Here is a 19,707-nt window from a genome sequence, read left to right on the forward strand (position 1 = left end):
AATAGTTTCCATTTTGAAAGATGGAACTCTGAGGAATTTGTTTAAGATCTTTAGATCCAAAATTGGTCTGAAGGTTCCCTCTTTTTTGGGAACCACAAACAGATTTGAATAAAAACCCTGCCCTTGTTCCGTCCGCGGAACTGGATGGATCACTCCCATTACTAGGAGGTCTTGCACACAGCGTAGGAATGCCTCTTTCTTTATCTGATTTGCAGATAACCTTGAAAGATGAAATCTCCCTTGTGGAGGGGAAGCTTTGAAGTCCAGAAGATATCCCTGAGATATGATCTCCAACGCCCAGGGATCCTGAACATCTCTTGCCCACGCCTGGGCGAAGAGAAAAAGTCTGCCCCCTACTAGATCCGTCGCCGGATAGGGGGCCGTTCCTTCATGCTGTCTTAGAGGTAGCAGCAAGCTTTCTGGCCTGCTTGCCTTTGTTCCAGGACTGGTTAGGTTTCCAGGCCTGCTTAGATTGAGCAAAAGTTCCCTCTTGTCTTGAAGCGGAGGAAGTTGATGCTGCACCTGCCTTGGAATTTCTAAAGGCACGAAAATTAGACTGTTTGGCCTTTGATTTGGCCCTGTCCTGAGGAAGGGTATGACCCTTACCTCCAGTAATGTCAGCAATAATTTCTTTTAAACCAGGCCTGAATAAGGTCTGCCCCTTGAAAGGAATGTTGAGTAATTTAGACTTTGAAGTCACATCAGCTGACCAGGATTTGAGCCATAGCGCCCTACGCGCCTGGATGGCGAATCCGGAATTCTTAGCCGTTAGTTTAGTCAAATGAACAAAGGCATCAGAAACAAATGAGTTAGCTAGCTTAAGAGTTCTAAGCTTGTCAACAATTTCAGTCAATGGAGCTGTATGGATGGCCTCTTCCAGGGCCTCAATGCCGCTGCAGCAGTGACAGACGCAATGCATGCAAGGGGCTGTAAAATAAAACCTTGTTGAATAAACATTTTCTTAAGGTAACCCTCCAAATTTTATCCATTGGATCTGAAAAAGCACAACTGTCCTCAACCGGGATAGTGGTACGCTTTGCTAAAGTAGAAACTGCTCCCTCCACCTTAGGGACAGTCTGCCATAAGTCCCGTGTAGTGGAAACATTTTTCTAAATATAGGAGGGTGGGGAAAAGGGCACACTGGGCCTATCCCACTCCTTACTAATAATTTCTGTAAGCCTTTTAGGTATTGGAAAAACATCAGTACTCACTGGCACTGCATAGTATTTATCCAGCCTACACAATTTCTCTGGCACTGCAATTGTGTCAGTCATTCAGAGCAGCTAATACCTCCCCAAGCAATACACAGAGGTTCTCAAGCTTAAATTTAAAATTAGAAATCTCTGAATCAGGTCTCCCCGAATCAGAGACGTCACCCACAGACTGAAAACTCTCCGTCCTCAGGTTCTGCATATTGTGACGCAGTATCAGACATGGCTCTTACAGCATCTACGCGCTCTGTATCTCATCTAACCCCAGAGCTATCGCGCTTGCCTCTCAATTCAGGCAATCTGGATAATACCTCTGACAGGGTATTATTCATGATTGCAGCCATGTCCTGCAAAGTAATCGCTATGGGCATCCCTGATGTACTTGGCGCCATATTAGCGTGCTTCCCTTGAGCGGGAGGCGAAGGGTCCGACACGTGGGGAGAGTTAGTCGGCATAACTTCCCCCTCGACAGACCCCTCTGGTGACAATTCTTTTATAGATAAAGACTGATCTTTACTGTTTAAGGTGAAATCAATACATTTAGTACACATTATCCTATGGGGCTCCACCATGGCTTTTAAACATAATGAACAAGTATCCTCTGTTTCAGACATGTTTGTACAGACTAGCAATGAGACTAGCAAGCTTGGAAAACACTTTAAAGCAAGTTAACAAGCAATACAAAAAATGTTACTGTGCCTTTAAGAGAAACAAATTTTAACAAAATTTGAAATAACAGTGAAAAAAGGCAGTTACACTAACAACATTTTTACAGTGTATGTAACAAGTCAGCAGAGCATTGCACCCACTTGCAAATGGATGATTAACCCCTTAATAACAAAAACAGAATAATAAATGACAAAAACATTTTTTTAAACAGAGTCACAACAACTGCCACAGTCTACTGTGATTGTTACCCTCCTCAAACACGACTTTGAAGCCTTTTGAGCCCTTCAGAGATGTCCTGTATCATGAAGAGGGAAGATGAATGTCTGTCAGTATTTTTAGCTGCACAGAAAAGCACTAAAATAGGCCCTTCCCACTCATATTGCAACAGTGGAAAGCTTCAGGAAACTGTCTCTAGGCAGAAATCAAACCAGCCATGCTGAAAAAAACTAGGCCCCAATAAGTTTTGTCACCAAACATATATAAAAACGATTAACATGCTAGCAAACGTTTTATATTACATTTTTATAAGAGTATGCATCTCTATTAATAAGCCTGATACCAGTAGCTATCACTGCATTTAAGGCTTTACTTACATTAATCCGGTATAAGCAGCATTTTCTAGCAAATTCCATCCCTAGAAAAATATTAACTGCACATACCTTATTGCAGGAAAACCTGCACGCCATTCCCTCTCTGAAGTTACCTCACTCCTCAGAATATGTGAGAACAGCCATGGATCTTAGTTACTTCTGCTAAGATCATAGAAAATGCAGGCAGATTCTTCTTCTAAATACTGCCTGAGATAAACAGCACACTCCGGTACCATTTAAAAATAACAAACTTTTGATTGAAGAAATAAACTAAGTATAAAACACCACACTCCTCTTACGACCTCCATCTTGGTTGAGGCTTGCAAGAGAATGACTGGATATGGCAGTTAGGGGAGGAGCTATATAGCAGCTGTGCTGTGGGTGATCCTCTTGCAACTTCCTGTTGGGAAGGAGAATATCCCATAAGTAATGGATGATCCGTGGACTGGATACACTTAACAAGAGAAATACATATATTTAAAACTTTATATTAAAACATAAAGTGCCAAACATAGATGAGTGTCTTAAATAGTGATAGATACTTACCGAAAGACACCCATCCACATATAGTGGACAGCCAAACCAGTACTGAAACTATCAGCAGAGGTAATGGTATAAGAGTATATCGTCAATCTGAAAAGGGAGGTAGGAGATGAATCCCTACGACCGATAACAGAGAACCCTTGAAAAGATTTCCATGAGTGAAACCATAAACAACCAAAACCTCTTCACGTCCTTCTGACAAACACTGTACTCTGAGGGGGATTGGGCTGCAAAATGCTTAGAAGCGCTTATCATAGAAGAAATCATAGAAATCAAGCACAAACTTACTTCACCACCTCCAAAGGAGGCAAAGTTTATAAAACTAAGGTGTGAGTGTGGTGGGAGGTATATTTATAGGCATTTTGAGGTTTACTAGTGTAAATCATTTACTATCTCTACTCTTTATTCATTCAATAGATAGTTATGTAATGTAATAACCATTTTTAAATATGTAAAACTGCAGAATTGTGTTATCTTGATGGAAGATTGAACATGCTCCGTTAAAAGTAGGTGGTAGCCAATAGAAAACATCTAAAAGTTCTAGGACTACGGGGAAATCCCACAAAATGCATGCAAAAAAATTGCACTTAAAACATCTGCGATGACTTGAAAAAAATTGCTTTAAACAACTAACACTCTGATTTCATATATAATCAGCAACGGCAAGAACTGGACCAAGCAATGGAGTTGAGACCTTTATGGAAACCTTCAAGTTATTAATGAGAAAATGCAAACTTAATGACATTTCATGTAATTGTATACCAAATATGTTAGTAGCTTGAGAATGTACACACTTTGTGAACTGGCAGAAGTATCCACTACTAGATCAAATTGCCAAAACATCTTCAAATGGTGCTGCTGACTCACTAAACCATCAAACTTTGAATCAGATAGGTTTGGATTTGGATGTAGAGCCTAAGGTTTAAACTATAGCCAGACTAAGCAGGAATGGAAACCATGGACATCTTGGCAACACTGCAGAATCATTTCTCTATTGTTGAATTCATCTTCTAAAAAAACTAAAAAAGTGTAAGAGAGGGAATGGAGAAAGCATACAAGCTTTACTCTTCCAAAATAGACCTTAAAAACCTCTCTTAAGCTGGTGATTTATCTGTTGAAACTCAACTCTCCTGCCAAATTCTACTTCCTACTGGGATAGGCTTGTGACTTTCACACCAAACATAATGTACAGAAAGTTTTTGCCCACAGCAGACTTTCATCTGGCTTCCTGCATCACAGAAGGACTTCTAACGCAAGCAATATTGAAAAGTAGAAGCATCAGAGCAGCTGTTACACAGAATAGCAAAAATATCAGTCCTTTATCTACATGAAACAGATTCTGAGATCCAGAAAATATGTAAGCATCCATCGTGGATTAAAAAAAAAAAAAAAAAAAAAAAAAACACAACAAAGGGAGCAGGTATGAAAACAGAAAAGGTGAGTGTATTTTCTACCCACCTCAAAAGATGTGTTTTGGCAAAGTAGTGCAGTTTAACGCTCAAATTTCCATTAAACGACTACTAAAACTACGAATTTTGCGCATTAATTATTTCAAATTTGTACAATATAAGTCTAGCCCTTAAAAGAATTTGTCAATATGTAAAGAAGCAAAGACCATAATATTGTTGACAGACGAGTAAATATATAACTAATAGACTTAACTAATGATTTTTTATTTAATTTTACTATTTTTGGACTTTATCTCACTTTTTTAATATACAATATCTAGAAAATATAATTTATGCTTACCTGATAAATTCATTTATTTTATGTTGGCGAGGGCCCACAATCCATTACTCCTGGAACTTATACTCCTGGCCAATAGGAGGCTGCAAAAATCCCAAATCTCCCAAAGCCCTTAAAACCCTCCCACCTTACTGGAAACTAGCCTGACATATAGCAAAGCTTGAAAAGAAGAAGGTAGGAAAAGAAAATAAGAGCAATAAAAAGGAGCAGAGAAAAAGAGAGGTCGGTGCATACTCAAACTGTTGCCTTAAATAAAAACAATCACAATAGAAATAATATGGGCGGGGACTTGTGGACTCTCACCACTATGAAATAAATGCATGTATCAGGTAAGCATAAACGTTTTCTTTAATAAAGTTAGTGAGAGTCCACGAGCCATTACTCATGGAAACAAATACCCAAGTTGTGTTGTCCACTAGTAATCTGGGCGGGACCAGACCTATACTTTTCCCAATAGATTGGATGATTCGTTTTTTTGTTTATGCACAAAAATATATGATTGCACATAAGACCATTGTCACTAGCTCCCCAAATGTGCTCAGATAGCTCCCTGTAGTGCATTGCTGCTTCCAAGCCTGCTCTTTAACAAAGGATACCAAGAAATTAAGTAAATTCAAAAATGGAAATAAAATGGAAAAGTAAATCATGAAAGTTGCATTTTGATTTTAACAGTATGTTTAAGTTTTTTTTAAATGTATTATATTTCCGTGTTGTGATGATCATATGTACATCACTGCACATGCAGGATCTTTGTAATCACTATCTTGATTATATTAAAAGGGACAGTAAAGTCAAAATGAATTATGATTCAGATAGAGCATGCCATTTTAAACAACTTTACAATGTACTTATGTTATCCAATTTGCTTTATTCTCTTGATATCCTTTGTTAAAGGTAAAGCTGGGTAGTCTGATAGGTGCTCAGGAGTGTGCATGTGTCTATAGCAGCAGTGATTCCAACTATGTATAACTTTGCTATAAAAAATGTTGCAAACAGTGCTGCTAGATGGCTAAATACACATGAATTCTGCTTTTTAACAAAGGATACCAAGAGAACAGGCATAATTGATAAAAAGTAAAAAAGAAAAGTAGTTTAAAATTTTCATGATTTATTTAATCAATTTAAGTCAAATTTTGACTTTACTGTCCCTTTAATAAAAGAGCAGTACATTTTTACAAGGATTTGTGTGTTTATTTGGTATCCCCATAACATTTTAGAATATCATTAAAAAAAATAAAAAAATAAAAAAAAAAAAGGCTATCTGGCAAAAGATCTGTTTTTACACTGTACAAAAATAATAGAAATGTAGCGGCGTAGACACGAAACATACTACTATATGGGGCAGTTTTAGCACATTCTGTTTACAAAGATTACACATCATACAGCATTATAAAAACTATAATATAAAATCAGCCCTCTTCTTCCCTCCAAGAGAAAGCGGACAGTCAAAAGGATAAAGAAAATGTGAAGACACTTACAGAATCAACGCACATTTCTTGCCATCCCCAGATATTGCTGGATTCTGGATTCAATAACTGAAAAGGAGGACGTGCCCCATCTGGATAACATGACATATTGAAGGTGTCAATACTGCACTTGTATTGGAAAGATCCATTTAAATCTTTAGATTCAGAATTATGCCACAAAGAGCCCTTACTGTAATCAGCTATGGCATTGAAATGTTCATCACAGAGCACACTGGGAAGCAGATTGTTTTCATTAACACCACCGTGGGATACTTCCATTGTTTTATTTTGAGACTGGCCCAGAAAGTCTTGCATAAAATCCAACACATATTCATCAATGCAATGCTCATTTTGTTTGTGTTCAATCAAGCTATTAGATGGTTGGTGAATTTCATATGATGGTGTAGCGGCATATTGGTCAACTTGGCGTTGGTCATAATCTCTCTCATTTGCACAATGCACCAAATCAACCAATGCATCATTTATAATCGTTAGATCACTGCTATGGTTTTTAGCTTCAGCTTCCATTAACTGCCAATTACTAGCATCTGTCTGTTTTTTCACAATTTCATCTTTAATACAGAAACTGATTTTTTCACTGCTCCAAAAAGTACTGGTCTGTAATGGTGCCGCCTCTGTACAGTCATTGTACACATTGATATTGTTGGATGAAAAGCTAATGGCATTTGATGCATTAGTGTGAAATAAAGGATTTTCACAACTGGTGCAGGATACGTCTTGTATACTGGCTGGAGCGTTTCCAACAGATGGAGACATATCGAAATAGGTTATGTCACATATTACATCATTTCTCAAAAGAGATGGGCAGATCAAGGCACGTTCAAATGGCAAATTGACATTAGCAGAATCCTCATTAATGACCTGGCTTGCATAAAAATTAACAGCATCCAAAGGCTCAAAATTCTGACAAACAATTTGAGGTGTTTTAGAACTAAAGGTCTCTCTCATATTCTCATTTAGGTTAATACAGCACTCTACTTCAGATTGCACACTATCTGGCAATTTGCAGCTTTCATTTGGTTCTTGGTTAATCATTGACCTTTCTGATTGCTTGTTTTCAACCTGTATACTCTCTGAGCAATTGCCAACCATTTCACAACTATTGTGTACGTCGTACAATTGAGACAAATCTGGAAGTAAGCTGCACTCTTCTTTTTGAAAGGGGTTAAATGTCAAGGGAGTATTATTTTTTTCTGCATTAAACGATGACAGATCAGTGCACAGAACACTCTGTTCCACAAAATATGTTGCAGCATTGAGAAGTTGCTGATCATTCAGCATAGTCTGTTTTAAAAAGGTATTGAGACAGGTTCTTTCCTCTTTACTGTTGGATGTTTCAAAATCAGCTTTCAAAGTGCATGAGCTAGATATAGGATCTTTTATATCAATATCCTCTTTAGAATCTCCTTGGAAACACTGAGATTTTGATTCCTGTAAATCTAGATTACCAATTGCAACACTAACCAAATGGGCTTCATTTTGTTGGATACAAGTGTCTGAAAAACAACATTTTTTAGGAACTGTATCATTCTCCTCTACCTTTAGGAATAGAGAATTTTCATTTGGGTTTGATATGGTTTCCATATTGTTAGAAAAGAGGGAAGGATGCTGGGTGTCAGAGGTCTGATTTAGAATATGGTCACAACACCCATTCTCTCTGCTTTGGTCACTATTAGACTGCAAGGGCTCACTGAGACAATGCAGTAAGTATGATGACTCATTCTCAGAATTTTCTTTTACAGCATCAAAAACATCATCTAGAACTACATTATTAACTGTCTCTGTAAAGTCCGATTGGTTACTACAGTCTTTAGTGCCATTAAAATATTCATGCTCTGATTTAATTTCAAGATCTCTAGAGGGAGACAATGAACTAAAGGTATTAAACAAATTGTTTACTACCTCAAAGTTACGATCACATAAAAAATCATCATGATCATTCATGTAACAATTTCTTTCTTTTTTTTGAGGCTCAAACAAAACTGAATTTGGTAAACTTGGAGATGTTAAAAAAACAGTTTTGTTAACATTTTCAGCACTGTTAACTTTCCCTAAATCAATCAGGTCTTGTATGCATTCTTTGTCACTTGGCACTTTAGCATGTGGTTCGAGATCTAATACTAGTGATCTTTGTTCCGTGTCACACATGATTCCCATTGTAGTAGACAAGTCATTAAAAGTGATATTATCACAATGATGTACAGAAGGAAGCATGTCAGTATCTTCATCTAGTGTCACATCTTCGTCGTCCATAATACAAATACTATAAAACTGATTAGTTCTTGAATTTCTATTTTGTTTATCTTCAATAGAGTAAAGCAAGCTTTCAGCCAAGTGCTTCTTCAGTATAATGTGCGGTATGTTTCTGTCGCTAATGAGGTCAGCTTCACTACTTTCATTTATTCCTGTATTTGCTAATACACTCTCACATGCAATTAGGTTTGTGTGCAAATCATTTTCTTTTAGTAAACAAACTTCCTGCAAGCTTTGTTCTGTGATCAATGACCCGTGAGAATGAGAAGCATGGCTGGAGGGAGGCCATGAAACTTCAGCAGCAGAAATAAATATTTCTTCTTTGCACAGTTTACCATCACTTGCTTGTCTATATAAAGTCCCTGAATCATTGTTATCACAGTTTTCGATTTCTGTATTTAAGCGCTCGTATTTACTTAAAATGTTCACTGCACAATTTAACGGATCTAGAAAGTTAACTGACCTTTTTCTGTTCATTCCCTGTAAAAGATGAATATGGTCTGTGTTATCCATACTGCTGTAAGAAGGATAGTGTGTACCATTAAAAATTGCATGTGTTTCAAGTGCTGAGATGCCTGTAACAGACAAAGGAGTTTCAGTAGCATCACATAAATTAGCCAGCTGGCTTGAGGAATTTTCACCCATATAAAAATCAGGGATCTCTTTTTCTGAAGCAGGATTTTTCCCAACATCTTCGCTTGATGATGTGCTAAATAATCCAGTCTTTTCAATATTTTTTTCTGGAGACAATTCTTTACTGAAACAACAACCCATCATAAAAGCATGCTCTACTGCTCTTCGTAGATGATTTAATGAATCTACCATAAGAATCAGTACAGCTGACCCCGGAGACTGCCCACAAGCCAAAAATAGTAACTCTGTACAGACAAAGTCAACCACATGCAATTGTCACTCAGAACTTCTAAGCTCAAGACATTGAATGTCTGCATAGTTGGCCAAGCCACGTTACGGGCACCTGCCAGTTCTAGTATTTAAAAAATACAACATTGAATTAACCTTTTGTTTAAGCAAATTAAATTAAAAAAAATTAACTGGACAGACACAGCACTGCCTTATTTAAAGAGACAGTAAAAATCTTTTAATTACAAGACATTTCTGTTGTGCTATAGAACAACATATCAGCCAAGTCTTAATGTTTTAAAACAAACATTTTAAATTATTTAAAATAAAAAAATAGCCATTTGCCTTATTTGGAGGAGTCTATCTGGGATTCATCCTGCAGACAAGGTTAGCTACTGTTGCATTTTAGTATAAAATGTGTGGTTTTGCAACTGTTAACAGTAAATACCAATTAGTGAAGGATGTGTAGTATGATGAGCCCTAAAGAATTCAGCAGGCTGCATTTCAAGTTCTGAAAATTAGAAAATCCTTGAAAAGGGGACAAAAGAAAGTTGTTTAACTCTTCATGAGCAAGTTGTGTGGTACTTTGCCTATCGCACAAAATATATCTCCCTCACTCTCTCTCTATCTATATATCTACAGATATATCTATATCTAGATATCTCTCTCTGTGTGTATAAACATAGGAGAAATATCAAGGTGAAAAAGATGCCAGAAGAAAACAAAATAAATTTAGGGCCGCTCATCAGAGAACACGGGTGGGAGTTGTGGACTCTCCCTGTATCGAAGGAAAGGAAATTATCTGGCAAGTCATAATTTATGTTTACCTTCTTAATACAGGGAGAGTCCACAGCTGCATTCATTACTTGTGGGAAACAATACCCAAGCTACAGAGGACACTGAATGCTAACGGGAGTGTAAAAAAAGAGAGGCAACCCCTAATCTGAGGGCACCACAGCCTGCAAAAACCCTTCTTTCCCCGAAGGCTGCTTCAGCAGAAGCAAAAACATCAAACTTGTAAAATTTGTTAAAAGTATGCAAGGACGACCAGGTAGCACGCCTTACAAATCTGATCCATGGAGGCCTTATTTTTGAAGGCCGAAGAGGAAACCACTGCTCTCATAGAATGAGCCGCAATCCTCTGAGGCGGCTTAAGACCCGCCAATTAATATGCTAAGCGGATGATCATCCTCAATTAAAAAGATAAGGAAGTCGAAGAGGCCCTCTGACCCCTATGCTTCCCAGAATAGATAACAAACAGAGAAGAAGTTTGTCTAAATTCCTTTGTAGCCTGAACATAGAATTTCAAGGCACGAACCACATCCAGATTATGCAGTAAACTTTCCTTCGATGAAGAAGGATTAGGACATAAGGAAGGAACCACATTTTCTTGATTGATTGATGTTGCGATTTGATACAACCGTAGAAAGAAATCCTAACTTAGTTCGTAGAACAGCCTTATCAGCATGGACCACCATATAAGGAGGGTCACATTGCAAGGCAGCAATCTCAGAGACTCTGCGCGCAGGAGCAATAGCTAATAGAAAAAGAACATTCCAAGACAACAACTTAATGTCAACCTCATGCATAGGCTCAAATGGAGCCCATTGCAAAACTTTAAGAACAAGATTTAAACTCCAAGGAGGAGCAGTAGATCTAAACACCAGCCTGAACCTAGTCAGAACCTTAACAAAGACTGTACATCAGGAAGCTCAGCGAGCCTCTTGTGCAGTAAAACAGACAGGGACGAAATCTGTTCCTTCAAAGAACTAGCTGAGAGGCCCTTTTCCAGTCCAACCTGGAGAAAAAAGGGAATCCTGGCAACCCTTACTTTGTGCCAGGACAAACCACGCTCTTCACACCAGAATAAGTAGGTCATCCACACCTTATGAAAGATGCGACGAGTAACCCTATCTTGGTTAAGACTAAGCATTCAATCTCCACGCAGTCAGCCTCAGAGAATCTAGATTTTGATGAATAAAGGGGCCTTGTTCAAGCAGATTCCTGTGACAAGGTAACCTCCAAGGAGGAGATGATGACATCCCCACTAGATCCACAAACCATATCCTTCGCGGCCACAATGGAGCAATCGGTATCACTGATGTTTGCATCTGAAAGATTCAAGCCACCACTCAAGGAAGGAGTGGTAATGGCAGGAAAAGAGAAATTATATTGAACCTCCAAGGCACCGCTAATACATCTATTAGCTCCATCTGAGGACCACTAGACCTAGACCCATAACTGGGTAAGCTAGGTATTGAGACAGGTCGCTATGAGATCTATCTCTGGCGTTCCCCACCTGTCATAATGTGGATTGCTGACAGCGAACAGTTGTGGGTCTCTGCCCACTCCAGAATCTGAGATACTTCCCTCAGAGCCAGGAAGCTTCTCGTTTCCCCCTGATGGTTGATGTAATCCACCGAGAATATATTGTCTGATTGGAATCAGATAAATTAGGACGAACCCAGTAGAGGCCAAACCTTCAGAGCATTGAATATTGCCCCAAGGTCTAGAATGTGGAACAGCCCCAAGCAGCTCCCCATCCTGACAGACTTGTGTCCATAGTTGGTCACCCAGGATGGTCTTAAAAAGGATGTCCCTCGGGACAGGTGATCCTGACAGAGCCACCAAGAGAGCGATTCTCTCGACCCGTTGTCCAGAGAAATCTGTTGAGACTGATCTAAATGATAGCCGTTCCACTGCCTCAGCATGCACAGTCGCAACAGCCTGAGGTGGAACCTAGCAAAGAGAACGATGTCCATGCTGGACACCATGAGACCAATCACCTCCATACACTGAGCCACAGATGGCCTGAAGGAGGTCTGGAGGGCAAGACATATTGAAGCTATTAAATAAAAAAAGAAAATAAAAAGTACTAGAAAAAGCACTCGTCTCAAACCTTAAATAGAGGGGGAAAAAACAATGGCCATATATTGCTATGACAATCCATAGTGGTGGAGTAAAACATCAACACACATGATACTAGTGTCAAAGTAATTGGTAATTGTTGAAGCTAGTTTGCAACTTCTCTGGTTTGTTAGAATATTCTCATGTCTATGGAATCTAATATCGTGCCCAGGAATTCCACTCTGGTACTTGGAATAAGAGAACACCGTTCTCTATCTTCCCCAGAGGAGAAATTCCGAATGGTCTTCCGCCAGACGAAACTATTGTGCTTGTATTAGAATGTTATCCAAGTAGGGAGCTACTGCTACACCCCAGGGTCTAGCAACTGCTAGAAGAGTCCCCTAGAACCTTCATAAAATTCTTAGAGCAGTAGCTGAACCGAACGGAAGTGCAATGAACTGGAAGAGCTGGTCCAGGAACGTAAACCTGAGGAACTGGAAGTGTTCCCTGTGGATTGGAAGGTAAAGGAATGCCCCCTTCAGATCTATAGCGGTCATAAACTGCCCTTCCCGAATTAAGGGAAAGATGGACCTTATTGTCTATCTTGATGAAGGGACATTTAGAAATTTGTTTAAGCACTTTAGGTCCAGAACAGGACGGAAAAAAATCCTTCCTCCTTTGGGACCATGAAAATGTTTGAATAGTATCCCAAACCTCTTATGATAGGCACTGGGACAATGACTCCAAAGGAGGACAGATCCCTTAAGCACTCCAGAAAGGCTTCCCTCTTTCCTAGTCTTGAAGACAGGTTGAGAGGATGAATCTGCCCCTGAGTGGATGAAATTTGAAAGCTTATCTTGCAACTCTGAGCTATGACCTCAAGGACCCAAGGATCCTGCACGTCCCTGAACCAATCTCCTGAAAGAGCGACAGACTGCCCCCTACATGATCCAAAATAGGACAGTGGGCCACTCCCCTTCATGCGGACTTAGTCTCGGCAGGCTTCTTGCTCTGCTTGGATCTATTCAGGACTGAGCTGGCTTCCAAGAACTGTTGGTTTGCTCTGGTTTAGCGGAGGCCTCCGACGCTGGACTTTTATCAGAACTAAAGGAACAAAATATGAACTTTGTTTCTTAGAATTTTTCTCCGTATCTTACGGTATGAAGGCACCCTTGGTCCCTGAAACTGTGGAGATAGTCAAACTCTTTCCCTTAAAGGAGAGGGAAAGAGACAAGACTTAGAAGTTATATCTGTCAGAGCGCCTTACGGGTCTGAACAGAAAACCTTAAGTCTTAGTCATAGGCTAATTAATCTGCTTTAATTAGTAACCCAGAAGGCCGAAATTCTTTCCTGATAAATGTTGAGGAACCCTCCACCTCGATCATTTTCACGAAGGAGACGATCCAAAAGGTAACCGCTCCATCAACTGGCGGCGCCCGTAGAAGCAAATATCCCATAGGTTGAAAATCCTTTTTAAACAGAGTTTCCATCCTTATATACGGCAGCTCTATAAACAATGAACTATCCTCACATGGTCTAACATTAAGTGTGGCAACTGTAAAATTAGCACCAACCAAGTAGGGATGGGAAAAAGATAACCCACCCCCATAGAGAGCCCGGAACTGGGATCCTTAAAAGGCAGACGGGAAGAGGAATCTAATCCTGTTCCACTCATCCTTAATGATTGCCATCAAATTTAGGACCCAGAGGTTCGACTGGCAGCTCGGCCTTTGGAACCTCTAATGTAGTCAAAACCTTATGTCCTAAATCTAAAAACTGGATCCTCCACAGGCGGAGGATTATAGGCAGGAAAAAGAGAGGGGAGGAATAAGATCCTCCTGAGTATACACTAGTAGCACTCCAGAGTCCAAGGAGAATTAATTACGTTAATGAATTTGTACAAAAGGAAACTGTCTCCAAAGCGTGGAGGATTATAGGCAGCAGACTCCAACCCTGAAAGTTCATACTCTGAAGTTTCAGAGAGAACCTCATCTTCGGATAACTGATCGGATAGATCAGACAAATTACATGATGCCACCTGGGAAGGAGTGCAAGATTTAACCTTTCGCTTGCACTTAGCAGTGCGAGGGAAAACACTAATGGCTGCAGACACCGCCATATGAAACTGTGCAGTAACATCTGGTGAAAAAAGGCCCACTCCAGATGGAGGATTAGCAGTGAAATGGGAAGCTGCATATGTATACCTCACTGGACGAGGACTCCTCAGAGGTGGGTGGCTTAGTGGTATCAAACATGTCAACCTTATTTGATATATAACCCCCTTATCAGGGCATATGTAACACAATTGAAGGGCGGAATTCCAGAGCTCTCTCACAATATAAACAGGCATTTCTTTTTGAAATAGAGGGAGAACCCTCTAATGAATCAGAATCCTCCATAACTAAAATACGATATGCGGAGGACTTCAGAAAAAACTAACTTTATTTTAAATTTTAAAAAAAAAAGTGGCACCTTTATACCCCCAATGGCTGGGGCACTCACCACCTCCTATGACTCAGACAGAACAGAAATAAAAATCCTCTCCGGTAGTAACCCAGCTGTATAGTCACAGCCTGGCCGCGCCATAAAACTAAGTGCAGCTCGCTCCTGCTCTGTCTGACAGCAGGAGCGAGCTGCACTTAGTGTTATGGCGCTGTCGGGCCGGGCTGTGACTATACAGCTGGCCCGATGCGCTGTTTAATAAAAACAGACCCGCTCAGAAGAGCGCAGAGAGCGGGTCTGAAAACCTGTCATATTTTAAAAAAATTCAAAGGGGAAATAAGGTTTTATAACGATAACACTAATATAATGTTATATAATTCTGCACTATGTGCAGAATTATATAACATTATTTTTTAGGCTTACTGTCCCTTTAAGTAGCTGTTTATACGAGTCTGGATGGTTTCTCAAAAAGACTCTCCCCTGCATCTCCAGACTCTAACTTTCGTCAATGCTCTCACTGAGAGGCTGACAAGACTACTTTAAACTCCAGTCCCATCTCGAAGAGTACTACCCTCCCATAAGGAACTACTCTGAAATCGTCTGACACGTCTCTGCCAACCTCCTGTGACGTGTGAAGTGGGGGTATTTAAGCCTTTGGCTGGGGTGTCTTTGCCTCCTCCTGGTGGCCAGGTTCTGTACTCCCACAAGTAATGAATGCAGTTGTAGACTCTCCCTGTATTAAGAAGGAAATGTTCTTTACTTAAAGTGACGTTTTGGTGCTTTACCACCGCCCTTAGACGGTCTGATACACATTCATACATCTAAACATACACACACATATACATACACACACGTTGGAGCTTCAGGAAGAGCTCCAGCAGTCTCGCCTGTTAAGTTATAGCCCAGAGCTGGAGATTCTGAGCTAGAGGTATCTGCCTTCATATGGAACCAGAGCGCAAACAGTGATACGGTTCAATATGAGGGCAGACACAAGACGTTAACACTACAATCGTTGCTGGTGCCGGCGGGAGAGCAGCCCAACAGTGAATGGGGGGGAGGTGAGATTTCCCTGTGTTACAGAAATTAAAAAAAAAGGGGGACAGGGAGGGTCGGGCAGCTACAATCCAGAAAAAAGGGTTGGGGTGGGGGATCTCTAGCTGTGGATCGCGGGAGGTGGTGGGACCACTACACTACAGAAAAATAAATTTTAAAAAAATGTTTACATAAAAAAGGGGGTTTTATAGGTACTGGCAGACAGTTGCCAGTATCAAATAAGGCGGCATTAGCTAGCTAGCTAGGGGGGGTTAGAGAGCTTTTTGGGAGGGATCAGGGAGGTTGGAGGGTAAGTGGGTATCCTACCCTACAGACAAAATAAAATACAAAAATTAATTAAAAACTTAAATACTTAAGATAGGGGTAGGAAGTGTCAGGTGGGAGGGTAATCTCTACACTAAAGCTAAAATTAACCTTACAAGCTATGTAATAAACCCCTTCACTGCTGGGAATAATAGAAGTGTGGTGCGAAGCTGCAATTAGCGACCTTTTAATTACCAAAAAGCAATGGCAAAGCAAATTTATGAATATACTGCTACTTCTGAACAAAGGGGATCCCAGAGAAGCTTTTACATCAATTAGTGCCATTATTGCAAAAGCATTACATAAATAATTTCAGTGAGAAACCTAAAGATTGTGGAAAATTTTTTTTTAATTTATTTGATCACATTTGGAGGTGAAATGGTGGCATGAAATATACCAAAATGGGCTTAGATCAATACCTTGGGTTGTCTACTTAAAAAAAAAATATATATATATACCTGTATATAGTTATGACAGGAAAATAATAAAAAAAAAACACAAGGCCCTATTTCTGTTTAAATGGAGTGATAGCAAAAATGCTAAAAATTCTATTGTATTTTGGGCAAGTTTTTCTCTCAAAGTACCGGCAGTGAAGGGGTTAATCTCATATTAATCGACTGATTATTTAAAATGACCTGTTTTTAAATCATGGATAGGGATATCCTACACAATTACATGATTCTCATGTGTTTTGCTTTATAACTTTAGATAAGTGACTCTTAATTTCATAAAACACCAGGGGACTAACACAAGACTAACTACCAACTACTCTCTTAGCAGTCAAAAAGTAATTTTACTGAAGGTATATTACACAAAGGCAAATACACTTCTATATACATTTTATTTTCACACATATGCACAGTAGCCTGGTCCTAAAGTGTTGCAATCAACTTGAATAGCAGATCCCATGCGAAAACTTGCACATAAAAGTTACTGACAAAGTTTGACACCCTTAAAATTAAACTAGTCTTAAGTTACATCAGCAGATAGAACTGGAGTGCAAATTAACAGGTGCAATTCATGAACCCAGCCTATATCTTCATGTAGAAAGATCTACTAAAACAGTTTCCACCATAAATAGTCTGCCAGATACAAGATCCCTATGGAATACCTTCCACCTGTCAGCAATAGCTGCCAACACATTTGCTTACAAAATAAGTTAAAGGGACATAGCATACAAGCAAATTTTACAATTTAAAAAATAATAATTTTAAAACAATCGTTCTTTGACTAAGTCTTTAATCTTGCAAAACCTTTAAGCACAGTCGATGTTGTGCACCTGGCACACTCCAATATGGCTTTGCATTTGTTACAAACAGTAAAAACTAGAAAAACTAGAAAAACTAGAAATTAAATCTTAGATTTCAGGAATTTTTATTAGCCTCGTCCATATTTTCCTATCTAATGTCACTGTGAAAAATACCAAAATTAAAAATTCCCTTTTTTACTAACGTAATGTGGCCCCTCTTATTGCCCCCTACCCCTTATTCATAGTGAATGTCCATCATAGGATGGATAGTTAATGTAAGAGAACACAGTATTTGCGACGATACGTTTGTGGATGCGGATTACTGGACATCCAACTTAATGAAAGAGGAAGGTATTTGGAGTCCTCCAAACTGCTGCTTGACAAAGCTCAGTGAGTGATGTGTCCATAACCAAGGTGGTTGCTTTCTTGCTTTTTCAAATAAAGATACCAAGAAAACAAAGAAAAAATGATTGAGTAAATTAGAAAGTTGCTTAAAATTGCATGATTTATCTGAACCATGAAAGTTTAATTTTGACTAGACTACCCCTTTAAACACCACAGAGCAAATAATATGCATACAAAAACATAAAATTATGCTTACCTGATAATTTTATTTCCATTGTGCGGAGGAGAGTCCACTGCTTCCTTCATTACTTTTGGGAAATAAGAACCTGGCCTGGGCACCAGAAGGAGGCAAAGACACCCCAGTCAAAGGCTTAAATACCTTCCCCCCCCCCCCTTCCCTCATCCCCCAGTCATTCTGCCGAGGGAACAAGGAACAGTAGGAGAAATATGAGGGTATATATGGTGCCAGAAAATAAATTAAATTTTGGTCCGCCCGCCGGAATTAAAGGCGGGAGCCGTGGACTCTCCTCCCCACGATGGAAATTAAAATTATCAGTTAAGCATAATTTATGTTTTCCCTCTAAAGGGGAGGAGAGTCCACGGCTATATTCATTAGTTGTGGGAAACATATACCCAAGCTTTAGAGGACACTGAATGAAACCAGGAGGGTAAAAAGACCCTAATTTGAGAGCACCACAGCCTGTAAAACCTCTTTCCCAAAAAAAACAGATTCCATAGAAGCAAAAACGTCAAATTTGTAAAACTTTGTAAAAGTGTGTAAGGATGAGGTAGACGCCTTACAAATCTTCTCCATAGAGGCCTCATTCTTAAAGGCCCAAGATGAAGCCACAGCTCTAGTTAAATGAGCCGTGATCCTCTGAGGAGGCTCATGTCCCGCTGTCTCATAGGCCATGCTAATCAAATTCCTCAACCAAAAGGACAAAGTAGAAGAGGCCTTCTGCCCCTTGCACTTCCCGGAATACACCACAAAAAGAAATGTAGACAGTATGAAATCCTTAGTAGCCTGAAGATAGAACTTTAAGGACCGAACCACATCCAGATTATGAAGTAACCTTTCCTTAGAAGAAGGGTTAAGACACAAAGAAGGAACAATTATTTCCTGATTGATGTTGCGGTTGGACATCACCTTGGGAAGAAACCCCCAACCGGTGTGAATAACAGCCTTATCAGCATGAAAGACCAGATAAGGAGGCTCAAATTGCAAGGCAGCCAGCTCAGATACTCACATGCGTGCCGATGCAATGGCCAACAGAAAAAGAACCTTCCAGGACAGAATCTTAATGTCGATAGAATGCATAGCCCCAAATGGAACCCTCTTCAATATCTTAATGACCAAGTTTAAGCTCCATGGGGGAGCAGACTGCCTAAAGACAGGTCTGATTTTAGACAGAGCCTGAACAAAAGATTGAATGTCAGAAATCTCAGCTGGTATCCTGTGCAACAAGACTGATAAAGCCGAAATCGGTCCCTTTAAGGAGCTGGCGGCAAGACCCTTCTCCAAACCTTCTTGGAGAAAAGACAGAATCCTGGATACCATCACACTATGCCAAGGATATCCGTGTTTCTCACACCAGGACAAGTAAGTGCTCCACACTTTATGGAAGATGCGATGAGTGACTGGCTTTCTTGCCTGAACTAGAGTGTCAAACACACTTTCAGAAAAACCTCTCTTGGCTAAGACTAAGCGTTTAATCTCCACACAGTCAGCCTCAGAGAAACGAGATTTTGATCCTGAAAGGGACCCTGTTCCAGCAGATCCCTGCAACAGGGTAACCTTCATGGCCTAGAGGATGACATCCCCACCAGATCCACAGACCACGTCCTCCACGGACACGGAGCAATCAGGATGGCCGAAGCTCGCTCCTGCTTGATGCGTGCCACTACACGAGGTAGAAGTGGCAACGGTGGAAAAATGTAATCTAGGCTGAATCCCCAAGGCATCTATCAGCTCTGCCTGGGGATCCCTTGACATCGACCCGTCTGAGACAAATCTCCGCAAACACTTCAGGGTGAAGAGACCATTCCTCAGGATGGAAGGATTGCCTGCTGAGACTCCACCCACTCTAAAATCCAAGACATCTCCCTCA

At 39.9% G+C, this 19,707-nt stretch overlaps 1 protein-coding gene across 1 annotated transcript in view; it reads right to left on the reverse strand.

The window, feature by feature from the left end:
- The window catches only part of LARP4B (La ribonucleoprotein 4B), a 921,178-nt gene that overhangs the window by 701,226 nt on the left and 200,245 nt on the right, over positions 1 to 19,707 (reverse strand). Inside the window, exon 4 of the mRNA XM_053715674.1 lies at positions 6,238 to 9,402. Within this exon, the coding sequence (XP_053571649.1) occupies positions 6,238 to 9,402 (3,165 nt within the window). The remainder of the gene's footprint in view (positions 1 to 6,237; positions 9,403 to 19,707) is intronic.

Source organism: Bombina bombina, chromosome 5, assembly GCF_027579735.1.
Source record: "Bombina bombina isolate aBomBom1 chromosome 5, aBomBom1.pri, whole genome shotgun sequence".
NCBI classification, from domain to species: domain Eukaryota; kingdom Metazoa; phylum Chordata; class Amphibia; order Anura; family Bombinatoridae; genus Bombina; species Bombina bombina.